At 47.3% G+C, this 12,790-nt stretch overlaps 1 protein-coding gene across 2 annotated transcripts; it reads right to left on the bottom strand.

Annotated features, from left to right (window-relative positions):
• Positions 1–4,586: 4,586 nt before the first annotated feature.
• Positions 4,587–12,585, bottom strand: VGLL2 (vestigial like family member 2). 2 transcript variants are annotated; one of them, XM_073335177.1, is made up of 4 exons: positions 12,505–12,585; positions 9,308–9,599; positions 5,503–6,006; positions 4,587–4,627 (listed from the first exon to the last, which is right to left on the bottom strand). In XM_073335177.1, the coding sequence occupies exons 1-4, from the start codon at positions 12,583–12,585 to the stop codon at positions 4,587–4,589; spliced, it is 918 nt and encodes a 305-aa protein (XP_073191278.1). The 2 variants fall into 2 exon arrangements, with proteins under 2 accessions (XP_073191278.1, XP_073191279.1); XM_073335178.1 differs by lacking the exon at positions 5,503–6,006.
• Between the last annotated feature and the right edge of the window lie 205 nt (positions 12,586–12,790).

Raw genomic sequence — 12,790 nt, 5'->3', positions numbered from 1 at the left:
GATTTTCATTCCTTTGCCCTAATTGCTGAAGTGTACAGCAAACATGAAAAATACCTCAAAGAAAACAGGGCCCCGTCACAGGACGTGGTACAAAGACCCGCACAAGGGCATCTAGCTCTCTGGATATTTATCCTGCTCTTCTCACTATAGGATCTGAGCAACTGAGAAATTCTAAAAGAAACACCCAGGTTCTCAGTTGTTCAGTGTGTTGAGGCTGTAAATGCACTAAAGCAAAGGAAGACACAGACATCTATGAGAGAGAGCAATGGCTCCCGTTGAGTCAGCCCACTGCTGGGTATGGCAATAGAGGACTAGACAACACAGGGTTTAGGCCATTTCGATCAACACTGTGCTCATACTCGATTGGGTCACGTGTGTGTTTGTGGTGGACACACCAGTATTCCCTTCACTTTCTCCTGTAGGGACTTGGTGTGGATGTGACATATGCAGCATACCGCCGCTGGAGAAGGTGGGGGTACTCCCAATGGCATGCTAGGCCTTTGTGGATTTGCACTGTACCTTCTAGAGTTATAAAGCAGGAGCTGTATGCTTTGTGTGTTTTATTCACAGATAGGTTGTGGGTCACACCGAGAGCAAGTGATGGCTACTTTTCCAGATAGCTGAATTAACCCCATATATAATATTAGAGATGGGTGTAAGCAGTTACATCCTCCCAGTTTTGGATGTGTTCTGACCTAGGAGGTTTAAGTAAAGCCTATTATTGTGCAGGAACCAAGGATACAACTTGGGTCCTGAGACTCATCACACCGAATTCGTGACCACTGCTAGGATATATATTTCTGCCCACTCTTTTAGTCCTGTTCACCTTGCCCTGAAAAACAATAAACTATCTAAGAGACCCCTTCTCCAACCAACCAACTACACCCACAAACAGCCAGTCCCTCTCCCTGTCTAGCAGCAACTGCTCCTCTGGGTGGCAGGCCACAGCCACTGATCAGGACACCACAGCCCTCCAGAGGAGCTGGTTTGCTTCCCTGCAAAGCAAAAGAACATGTTAATTAGAAACTTGCCAGAAAGAGATGCATGAGAGAAGCCAGTAAGGGGTCACTGGTGTGTCCAAAAACATCCACTGCATTTCACTCCCTTCCAGACAGGGATCAATCTAAGCCCATGTTAGAACTCATCATGGATTCTAAATAGAACTTCAAAGGAAAAGTGAGAGGGAACAGCAGCTCCTCCCAACCTAAGGTGGAGATGGGGAAGATAAGATTCCCCAGAGACAGGCCACACAGGCTTCACATGAGGGGCAGAGGGATTATTCAGAATCTACTTCACTCGCCTCCTCCCCCGGGGTTTATATGAATAACCCACTAGGAAACAAGGATCTTTATGCTAATACAAACCCAATGTTAGGGGAAATCCTTTCAACTCTAAATTCAAGGGTAGCTGTGTGCGAACATCAATTGTTATCTGCTCTGTTCTCAGACTCACCTCTGTTGGAGACAGCTCCCAGGAGCCCCTTTTAAAATTCCACCACCAAAACCAAAGCAGAGATTGGTGCAATTTTCTGGTCTTAAATGCAGTTCTCCCCCTCTCTGGATGCTGCTCAAGTATCCCTGCTGGGGACTAGTGTTAAGGCTGGAGCTGGTAAAAATATCCCTGAAGAGCAATTATTTTTGCTTTTGGCATGAACCAAGTTGTCCACAATTTTCATAAGAAAAAAGAAAAGGAAAAGTCCTTTTTGAAGATACTCAGCATATAAACCCTCAAGCCCTTAAAAATTACATACATTGAACCCTGTTTTTACTCGCATTATACTCAGTATAAACTATTTGCAGGAAACAGTTTAAGTGAATTTAACTTATGTTTTGTTTCTGGAAATCTCTGTGAACAGGTTGTGGTTTGAATTAGTTTCTTGGTTATGCTCAGTTGTTCTGCAACCAGACATTGCAAACATCCTATGGGTTGTTCACAGAATGATTGCTGTGATTATTCTCTCTTCATGCCACTGCACTGGACTTAAGTAGGAAGTGATGGTGACCATAGTTACAGATTAGCTGCAAACATTCATGCTTGTTCAATGAATTTGGTGTGCAAACAGTAGTGAAACAGCTTAAAAATGGCCATGAGAAAAATTATTTCTGTAGCATCAAGGCTCCCACTGTGCTAGGCACTGTATAAACACATCATAAAAAGAGAGTTTCTTCTCAGATCTTACAGTTTAAGACTCCAGTCCTGCATGTGTTTAAGTTTATGCACTGCAAGTAGTCCCCTTGAGGTCAACGAATGACACACAGTGTATAAAGTTAAGCATGTCTTTTTGCAGGATCAGGGTTTATATCAATTTAGATTGTAATCTCTTTGGGGAAGTAGTTGTGGTGGGTTTTTTTACTTTATGTTTGTATAGTACCTAGCACAATGAGGCCCCAGTTCTGATGTGGGGCCCATGGGTGCCACCACTGTACCAATAAGAAATAAGAACAGGAGCACTTTGAGTACAAATACTCATACCAGTATTTACAGATTCCGTATTTGTGCAAACCTTATTGCAAATAAACTTTTAGTCCCCTGAATTAAAGTTCATGAATCATTGTTGTGAATGACAGTGAAGTGAATGGCTGGGTTTTACTTGCAAGAACATTCACAAATACAGTTTGGCTGAATTCACCCAGCCCTGCTCAGTATTAGTCTCAGGGGTGGGAAGTGGGGGCGAGGATAGGGAACAGGGGAGAAAATAAACATTCCCAATGAAGTGCACTTCATATTAGAGCTGGCTGAAATTTTTTGAATTTTCAACATTTCAAAAAAGCAGCATTTTTGAACAAAATCCTACCCCCTGTACCTCCCAAAGTATCACTTTTTGACTAACTCTTCTTAATATGTGTTTTTTCCAAGAGTTGCTGCCTCTTTCTTATGTAGGATCCTGCAAACATTTTGGTTTAAGTGGTAAAATAATTCCACAGTCTGCCTTTCTGCAGCCTGTCTGGGTCCTGGTTTACTGTAGACTAAGAGGAAAATTCTTGTGGGTGCCCTGGGTTAAAATAATCACCATGCACCATCTTCTGCAAAGCACTAAGTGAAGACAGTTCTCAAATAAAGTGTTTCTCAAATCAATTTTCAGCCAGTGGTTATATCCAGTGCTTTCCTTAATTCCCATTACTAAGATTCCTATGCTCCTCCATAAATCTAGCTACATTATAGCCAGTACTGAAGGGAAATCCAGAAGAAGCAAGATCCAATTCTCAGTGTCCCTGATCCAGCATGAGGAAGTTTTAGTTGACACTGATATGACTGTATAAACGTTTTGAATTACGAGACTAATAGGAACTCCTGGGTTTTACAATCCCCTCTTTTCTCAGCTTTTGGAAGTGGGACATTTTGTTGCAGAACGACACCTTGCTTATTTTATATTCGTTCATCATACAAGGATACTGTAACCTATAACATATAGTGGCTAAGCACTATTGTATCCCCTTATCTTCTGTATTTGTCACACTTTCTTTTAAGACTCACATAAGCAAATATTTTGCAACATCAAGATTTCTGTTTAGCTTTAATACAAAGTAACTAAAATGGGTTGCTTTGTCCACGTTACTGGTGTTTTTTCCCCCCCCTGTTCCACCCTAAAGTTTCCAGTTTGTGACATCACCCTATTTGTTTAGCTTTAATCCTTCACAAACACACATGCTGGGTGAAAGGAGACATCTTTAATATAGCTTTTCTACATTTAAGAACATCCCTTATTCCCACCCTCAAAAAAATTACTATTAAAGTGACAGAATGACAGCAACACACAGACAAAGAGAATATTAGAGGCAATGGATATCAATTGTCCACAATATGCCTTTCCTTCTGGTGTGCTCCAGTTGTTCCCCATGAAGGCTGTCAGGTTTATTTTTTAAGGGTTTCTTCTTTCATCATAAAACATTCCTTGTAAAAAAAATTATATATATATATATATATCTCCAATGCAATTGTTGTGCCAAACTCTGAGAAGTGCCACCTTGGTTGTCAAGTTTCTGGAGTTTGAACAGTTGTCCCTGGAACAGCTGCATTTCTGTAAGCCCAGGGCAGGTGGCCCAAGCTAGCCACTTGCCACTCATAACCCCAGGCTGAAAGATCTGTCCGGTTTTGTTAACAGTCCAAAAGTGTTCATGAGTTAAAATTTCCTTTCCTTTCATTTTTTTATAATGTAAAGTACAAATCCAGTTCAAAATCACTGAGTATCTCCCCAACCTGCTTTCAAGAAATAATTCTCATTGGCATAAAAAATATTCACACCACCACCAAAAAAACCCCACCTTTCCCTCCCCCTTCCTTAAGAAGGCCAGTGATTTCACATCACTGTCCACATAATTTAACTCTTTTTAAGCAGTCTGACCACAGTTCTGGGTGTGGACTTAGTTTAAATAAAAGTGTCTTTGGCTCTCCTCTTTCAATAGAAGGAATTTTATCCTCCACAATATGTCTTAAGTATTGAATCTGAAATGCCAAGTACTGTAGTATGAAGTCCCATTGCCTTCCTGGTGTTCTTGTCCTTGAAATGCCTGACATAGATGCTGAGCCGTGGCGGGCTTGTCTGAAGGAGGAGAGGAAGGGGACTTGGGGGTCTTTGAGTCAGCAGATCAGCTCAGGAGAGATCCACCACAGAAGGAATAACGGCGAGCTGAAAACCAAGATCAGAAGCTGTTACAAACCCACTCGATTTCAGCTCTGAATGTCACCAATTCTACTAGGCAGAGATCTACTGGGGGAGAGCCCAGGGGAAGAAGAGGTGAAGGACAGGTCTAAAACCAGTACAGATCCTTGCTTTTATCCTGAGGCTGCAAACCTGAGAATGGAGAGAAGGGGAAAAAAGGGGGAAAGAAGAAAAACAGGTACAAGATGTTTAAGGACAGAGAAAGCCAAACGCCACTATTTCCTTGTGAGAGTGGAGAAGGGATCTAAAGTGAGGCTCCCCAGAATGAAAGGCAGTGGTGAAGCAAAGAGAAAAGAAAACCAAACTAGGCCAGGGAAAAGTGTGGATCCCTGTTTTCTCTAAAGCTTAGAGGGATCATTCATTGTGGTCAGAATAACCATGTGCCCAGTACTGAGAAATGCTTCCCAGAGACTGTTTCCTATTTCTGTGTGCTCACCCTCCTAGAAACCAGGGCTATATCTGTCTCACCTTTCCAGTGAAAACATAGCTGCAAAAAGCGCCTCCTGAGCACCTGATCGCACATAAAAGACCAAATATCAGCTTTCCTGGGGGAGGGGAAACCGCTGCACTTTTCCCTGAGCAGAGCAATCGTGCTTCCCCTCACCCAGTGGAGGAGAGCGGCTGGGGGGGGAAGGCGAAGCCTGGAAACACCTCCCTGGGGCCTGCAGGCGGCCTTCGCAGGAGGGCAGCTTGTGCTGGGGCCAGGCAGGGCCCGTAGGCAGCAGCCTTCCCGTTACCCCCAGGCGGGGCAGCCCGGAGCCTGCTCCCAACTCAAACCTCTCCTCGGCCCCGGGGAGCGCGGGATCAGACCCGGCACGAGCCCATCTGGCCGCGCCCCTTACCTGCGTCCACATTGAGGCCCAGGCCCTGGGCCATGTCCCCCGCCGGGCTGGGGAAAGGGCCCGGCGCCGCCCAGGCCGCGCTGGCGGGCTCGCTCTTGCCCAGCTCGCACTGGGGGCTGCTGCCGGGCGCGGGCGCCGAGGCGGGCGGCAGGCGGTGCGGGCGGACCGAGGCGGCGGGCACCAGCAGCGGGCTGTAGCGGGGGTCGAAGTGGGCGCCGTAGACCTCGTGCATGGCGGCGGGCCGGGGGTAGGCGGAGGCCTGCGCGCCCAGGTAGGGGTGCGGGTGCGGGTGGTGCCAGGGCTCCGGCCCGCCCTGGTGCAGGTGGCCGTGCAGCGCGGCCGGCGAGTAGGGGTCGGCCCCGGCGAAGGGCAGCTCGCTGTGGCCGGCGGCGGCCAGGGGACTGCCCAGGCTGCTGCTCAGGGAGGCCGGGACCGAGGAGGGCTGGTACGCGCTGTTCCAGAAGGAAGCGGGGAAGCTGCGCTGGCTCATCGGGAAGGAGCCGTCTGGGGAGAGAAGAGAAGGGAAGAGAGGAGGGGGAGTAGCGTGAACACAGAGAAACCCCCCCTTCTCTGTGCCCCCGGCACCCCAATAGATCTGCAAACTGGGCACCCCTGAATCGACCCCCACGGAGATCCCCAGCAAACCTCCCCAACTATCCAACAGACCCCAACAGCTCACACACGTAATAAACCACCAGAGATCAACTTCCATAGAGCCCCTCCAGCTATCCATCCAACAGACCCCAACAGCTCACACACGCAATAAGCCACCAGAGATCAACTTCCATAGAGCCCCTCCAGCTATCCATCCAACAGACCCCAACAGCTCACACACTCAGTAAATCAGAGATCAGATCCCCAAAGAGACCCTCTCCAGCTAACCATCCAATAGATCCCGAAACAGACCCCCCAGCCAACCATTCCAGTAGATCCCCAAGCAGATCCCCTCCAGCTAACCATCCAACAGATCCCCAGACAGCTCTTACACACTCAATCAGAGATTAATCTCCCTGTAGATCCTCAAACAGATCCTTCTCCGGCTAACCATCTACAGTACTAACCAACTGCCTGTCAGATCTCTGCCTCCGACAGATCCAGGCCTTTGTTTCCTTGTGAGTTAAAACAATTGTGGCATCCAAGTTTTTTGTGGTTCTTGGAAAAAGTCCTAGATCTATGGGATTCCTCCCTCCCCGCCCCTCTCCTCCCGTAGATGAAACAAGTCACTTCTGTTCTGCACAGAATAATTCCTAGGGGAGGAGAATAAAGACCTTAATGATTTTTAGCAACATGTATATATTTTTACTTAGCATTTACATACTCAGCATATAAAGACATCTCTCCTCCCCATACTCTTTAGAGGCAGGCAGGTCTGGAATGAGGAGGCATTAGGAGTCAGGTCACTTGTTCTCCGAATGACCGTGGGCAATTCCCCCACCTGTAAAGTTGGGCTAATAATGCTTGCCTGTCTCACAGGTGCGCTGCTAACATTTGTAATGCGTTTTGCAGGTCGCTTAGGACGGTAAGATCTTCACGGCAGGGACTCAGTATTTTATTTGCCAATCAAGCAATACGCAGGATGAAATAATATTTACCAATAGTGAAGATAGCAATGTTAAGTATTATTAATATGGTATGTTGTGCATGTATGTTGTGAATAAAATGTGCATTAAAGCAGTGTGAGCCAGAGGTAAGTTATCTCTGAATCCCTGGCAAGGATCCTTCAGCTGTATTCAGAGAGTGGGATGTAGCACACTACAGGCAACCCCAGCACGGAATATCTTTCATCCCTGCCAAATTTCAACTAGTATTTCATTTTTATAAACCACTGACGGAAATACACGGCGAGATTGGGAAATCTTGAAGCAGAGTCTTGGCTAGATTTATAACACAGAGGACTCAAGTCCTTCCCCCCCAGGCAAATCTCCCACTGAAGCGAACAACTCACTGGCAATTTTACCAGTATACGGCATGGGCCAGGGTGCCTAAGAATTTGTAATTGTCATCAGGGTTTCAACCTTGTTATAAACCCAACCCGATCCAGTTTATCGTTTTGGACGCTAAAATACAGAATACCTGCTCTGAAGTAAAATGTATTGTTAACGCAAGAAAACATTCAGAGGGTCTGGGATGGAATGCATTACTGGGAAATGCTACAAGCTTTATTCTTCGGGGCGGTGTGGGGGGAAGTAAGTGGCCACTGAAGCCTTATGTTTAAAGTTAGCTATTGGCTTAGTCATGATCGCCTTCTCTCGCACGTGTTGCTGAGTATGCTGTAGAAAACAGTATCCTTCATAATGTGATTGCTCATGAATTTCCTCTCTGCGTGTCTGGTTCTTGTTTTCTTATAAACTCATAAAGCGCCCTTTAGTTAACTTTTTCATAAGCTGCACTGCGGGTTTCCCTCTTCCCCACATAGGACGGACGGGGAATAGGCACAAACTTGAAAGGTTTGAACGGATATCTTGAAGTCTTGCTATTCTGGATTTAAATAACGTATTGTTTTTATTTATTTCCCCCCAGCCCCAAAAGATATGGCAATCTATTATATAGCTTGAGCTAGATCTATAGATAATATATAATCTATCTGGGGCGCTGGGACTGGAGCAGTGAAAATGTTTCTACATTAACAAAAATCTTCTTATCAATGTACTAAACTAAAAACCAAGGGCCAGATGGTGCTACCCGTTCTGAAACGCAATGGTATCCACCGGGACTTCTGTTTAAAGTCTTATGGTAAAAAATAAAATAAGAACGCATGGTAAAAATCATATAAGACTAGTTCCTTGTGGGGAACCTCTGTGGTTTTCCAGTTCCTGCAGGTTGAATCACATAGTAATTTCGGGGCCATTGTTTAAATTCCCTACACTAATTTCAGCAACATTTTACAGTCAGTTGCATTTCAGTGTCATGGAAGGGAGGAGGGTGAGAGGGGGAAGCGTCGAGAGGCAACATACAAGAAGCTGTCTCTTGGTAAAACAAGAAAATACGTCTCTATAATTCTACCTCGACTTAAGTTTTTCGGAGAAGCTAACATAATGCATTTAAAAGCTGGGATTGCTAACCAGGGCACAACATTTTCGCGACCGAATTTGTTCAACTCCTAAGAGCACACATACAGGTCAACGCTATTTTATCTGGACAGTCATTTCTCAGTCAGCGAGAGAGAGAGATTTATGAGCACTTACAACTCTTATGGACTTCAGTAGCATTTATAAGCTCTGCCCTCTCAAAAAAAAATTACTCCTATTAAGCCTACAATTAACCAATTTCAGTTCCCAAAGCTGGGAATATTCGTTGTATAGTTTACATTACAAATGGCTTGCAAAACAAAACCATGGAGCCCGATCCTGTTCCAATTTAATACAGATTATTTGGGTATTTTTCTGTAAGGGAACAGCATATCTAACGCCATTTATTTCAGTTTTATTCCCAGCTGGTCAGGGAATTTTTCTTGGTGTACCAGCCTCCCTCTCGCCCCGCTACCACTCTGCCTGACATGGTTTCAGCGGCAAGAGCAGAAAACTTCCCATGCGTGGGCTAGCGCGGGCTGGTCCTTGGAGGGTCGTTTTCCCTTAGCTTTTTTATGGAATCATTTTTGCATTAGGAAAATGCTGTTACTGCCGGGGGGGAGGGTGGTCTCTGGAAGCCGGCGGGTGCAGGGCTCCTTTCGGGAGACCCAAATGCTGCAGGACGCCCTGAGCCTTTTTGCGAAAATCTTCTCGGTCGGGTTGGTGGTGGTTTTGTTCACGTCCCTTTTTAGCCAGGCCTTATGGGAACCCCAATAGGAAGAGCCCCCCGTGCTCACCCCTCCAAGAGCTGGTGCTCCGTGACGTCTTGCCGCTGGCACCGCTGGGCGAGTAGCTGCTGGGCTGGCTAAGGGCCCGGCTGAAGTGCTCATCGACCACGGAGCTGATGTCCCCTTGGAAGTAGGTGAACAGGACGCACCGGGAGTTGATGTACTCGGCCTCGGGGGGGCGCTCCTTCTCGGGGCTGCAGTCTTCCTCCTTGATGCTGGCAGGGGCATGGCTGGAGAAGGAGCTGCTGCTGGTGCTGGCGCTTTCCGGGGCGTCCTGCATTTTCGAGTAAAAGGCTAGTTTCTGTCAGGAAGGGGGGAAGAAAATAAACCCACAGTCACGCAAAGCGGGGTAACGCGGTGCAGTGCCGACAGATCCAGCTGGCGACGAACGTGGGTCCGGGACTGCCTGCTAAATCCATGCCCGCCGTGGGCCATGCGGCATGGATACCGCGCATTACCCCCACCAGCCACGACATACCTTCCGAAGGAGTTCAGAGCAAACCCCCTATTGGCCCCCAAGAGCTTCCAACAGCGATACGCAACAGGAGGGTTGCCTGAAGCCCGCTAGTTACCCCCTATCCCTGGATTTAGCCCCCTTGTTCCCACTCCTAGCGCTAGCGACATGTCTGGAGAAGTAGCTGATTACGTGAGGCGTATATACAGCGCACCGAAATGCATGGCATGTATGCGGACCTATGGAGGGGGAGAGACAGGCGATGCGGGAATGAAGCCTGCTTTGCAGTATAGACAGACACCGCTCCAAGAAACTGTTAGGGGAAATTAACAAATGCAGAGAATCCAGGGGTGTATGTATCTCACCCGGAGACCAGAGGGAATAACCTTAAAACACAACACCACAGGAGCCGCGGGCAAATCCAACTTGGAGACTTTTTTGGATCTTGCGTTGGAAGGCAGAAGAATGAAGTGAAGTGGGAACGTGCATCCTTTCAATAAATGTAATTGTGCCAACCCAAGCCTGCCCGGTTACCCATAGAAAATCGTTTCTCATCTATTATGTCTAGAGAGGAAACATTAGAAATAAAAGGGTCGGCCCTGCTCTCAGTCAGATCCCCGCTGAAGTCAGTGGGCTCGCAGGAGTGTAACTGATGAAAAAAATGTTCCCAACGAGGGTCTTATAAATTATAACTGGAGAAAAAGATTGGCAGCTCAAATACGGTTCAGGGGGAAACCACGTACTTGGCAAGCAGGAGCAGAAAGAAACCCACGGTATTTCCTACAAGACTGGATTGTTTTCACTGGGTTCTTTTAAAAACTGGAATTCACTCGAAAGTGTGCTAAATGTTTTCCAAGTTTTTCTAGCGTGTCTGCAGCTGCTAAGGGCAGTTTCTTTAGACATGAATGATTGGATTCGGATATTGCAGACAGAGGGGCTCTCTCAGCTGGGACTCGGGTACAATGGAGAACTCATGGAAGATAAGGGTTAGGGGGAGAAATGAAGGGAGGCCAAGGGAGGCTCCTTCTCGCTTCGTGCCACCTACTCCGGGCAGGACAGGGGCCTGTTTCAGCGTCCCTGGCCAAGACAAGGGACACATTTCAGCATGTCACATCTTCATGGACACCACCTTTCAACTTGGCTTCCAACGCAGCCATTGAATCTGAGTCCCCCTCATGTTAATGCTAAGAAAGAGAAGGGGAAAATACCAGCTGTTATTTCTATCCGGTATTCTAGATCTCCTGCAGTAAGCTGCAGGTAAATCAGGAAGACGTGTGTAATATTCTGCCTGAACAAAGACGGATCAACTAAACCTTCCCTAGGCACGTGCAAGCAAAGCAGATTGAATGCATCGCCCGAACGAGGGGCCCGATCCTGTCCTCAGGACTGCACGCACAGCACCCCAGGACTCCATAGTGTCTGTCTGTGAGGGCAGAAAGGAGCCCTGGTGTTTTTTGGCCATTTTTCCGTTGGTGGGGATTTCCATTTTTGGAGAGAGGGAGGAAGAGAGGGGGAGAAGGAAGGAAGGAAGGAAGAAAGAAAGAAAGAAAGAAAGAAAGAAAGAAAGAAAGAAAGAAAGAAAGAAAGAAAGAAAGAAAGAAAGAAAGAAAGAAAGAAAGAAAGAAAGAAAGAAAGAGAAAGTTGGTTGTTGAACAGGTGCAGTCCCCTTGTAAAGTGAGGTCGGAATCTCGGATCCTATCCGACACAATGAAATAGTCTATGGCTCGGGGTGGAAAGTTCCCTTTACAAGGCGGACTTCATTTGGAACGCAATCTCTCAGTGATTGGCAGTTGAAATACGGGGCTTACTTGACACGAATGATAATCTGGCCCGTGCAGAACTGGCCAGCAACAGTTTATTTACAAGCACTGCCACGCCCACGTTTGTTTTTCTAAATAAACTAACCCCGCAGTTTACAATCTGGAAGGAACTGATTGAACGTTGCGCTAAAAGCGGAGGCCGGTTGGTGTGGAAAAGAACATTGCTTTGCCTTCCCCCGACACACTTTTTTTGTTTTTTTTGGATGTAGTGGAAACAGGAGCAAAGACACGGAGTGTACAACCCGACGTGAAATCCTGCAGCGTCACCCGCGACCTAACACCTTTTGCCTCCGACAACCTGAACGGAACCCTTCCCCTCTCCAAGTGTTCTCAGCTTCCTCCACAACCAGCTATAGGACTCTGACAGTTTAATAATCCGTACAGCCCCTCCCTCCACGCTTCCGCGTGCAGAACCCGCACGGCAGACCTATCTCTGTCACCAAACCACCCCCGCCCCATTAGAAGCAGAACCTGTGCGATAACATAGCTGTCGAAAGTGACATGTGGCAAAGTCTTCTTCTAATGACAGTCGCTTCGATTGCAGTGACCGCGCTGAGCCGGAATGGGTACAATAACCCCCTCCCCCCCCCCCCAGCAACTTCCAATGCGCATTTACATGTCAACACACCGCACCGACACAGCTAGCAATGCGAAGACAACGACCAAGAAGGGCCGCCGATTCACTCTTTACACGAAGTTTGGTGAGTTACGTTTACTCACCCTGCAACGGTGGCCCATGAATCTAAAACACGACACGGGATAGAAACGGTGTTGAGACCAGCATACAGCTACGCGGCGTGGGATGCTGCTCTGGGTCAGAACAGTTTAAGTTCCCAGGAAGCTCGGTCTGGTTTGGCCTTGCCACAGAGAGGCTTCTCCCAGAGGACACCCCTCCCGCTCTGGCTCTCTCCGCCCAGGTGCCCCCCACATACCTGGTGATAAGGACTATAGGCTGCTGCAAAGTAAGGCTGGGGAGGACCATAGACTTGGTACATAACATCCAAACAGCTCATGGCTAAAGGCAGCTGCGAATTGATTTTTTGGATCATCAACTGTTGTTCTGCAAAGTGAAGTGATGCTTCATGGGTGTCTCCTGGGGGTGAGAGTCACTGGTCATTGGCAGGGCGAGTGAGGGGATGAGGTGACCCCCCCCCCCTTCCCCTCCCAGAGCTGTCGCTCTTGTCCAGTAATAAAACTCCAGCAAATGAGCTCGGGGCA

The sequence above is a fragment of the Lepidochelys kempii genome, chromosome 3 (genome assembly GCF_965140265.1).
Source record: "Lepidochelys kempii isolate rLepKem1 chromosome 3, rLepKem1.hap2, whole genome shotgun sequence".
NCBI lineage: Eukaryota > Metazoa > Chordata > Testudines > Cheloniidae > Lepidochelys > Lepidochelys kempii.
The sequence above is the reverse complement of the archived record's forward strand: the minus strand, read 5'-3'. Positions and strand labels throughout refer to the sequence as shown.

Bases quoted from the DNA above. Each gene is read 5' to 3' on its own strand.
- VGLL2 (XM_073335177.1), bottom strand. From the start codon at position 12,585: ATGAGCTGTTTGGATGTTATGTACCAAGTCTATGGTCCTCCCCAGCCT. The intron at 9,600-12,504 runs GTATGTGGGGGG...CCTTCCTGACAG, and splicing joins CCTATAGTCCTTATCACCAG to AAACTAGCCTTTTACTCGAA. The intron at 6,007-9,307 runs GTGAGCACGGGG...TTCTCTCCCCAG, and splicing joins GAGCACCAGCTCTTGGAGGG to ACGGCTCCTTCCCGATGAGC.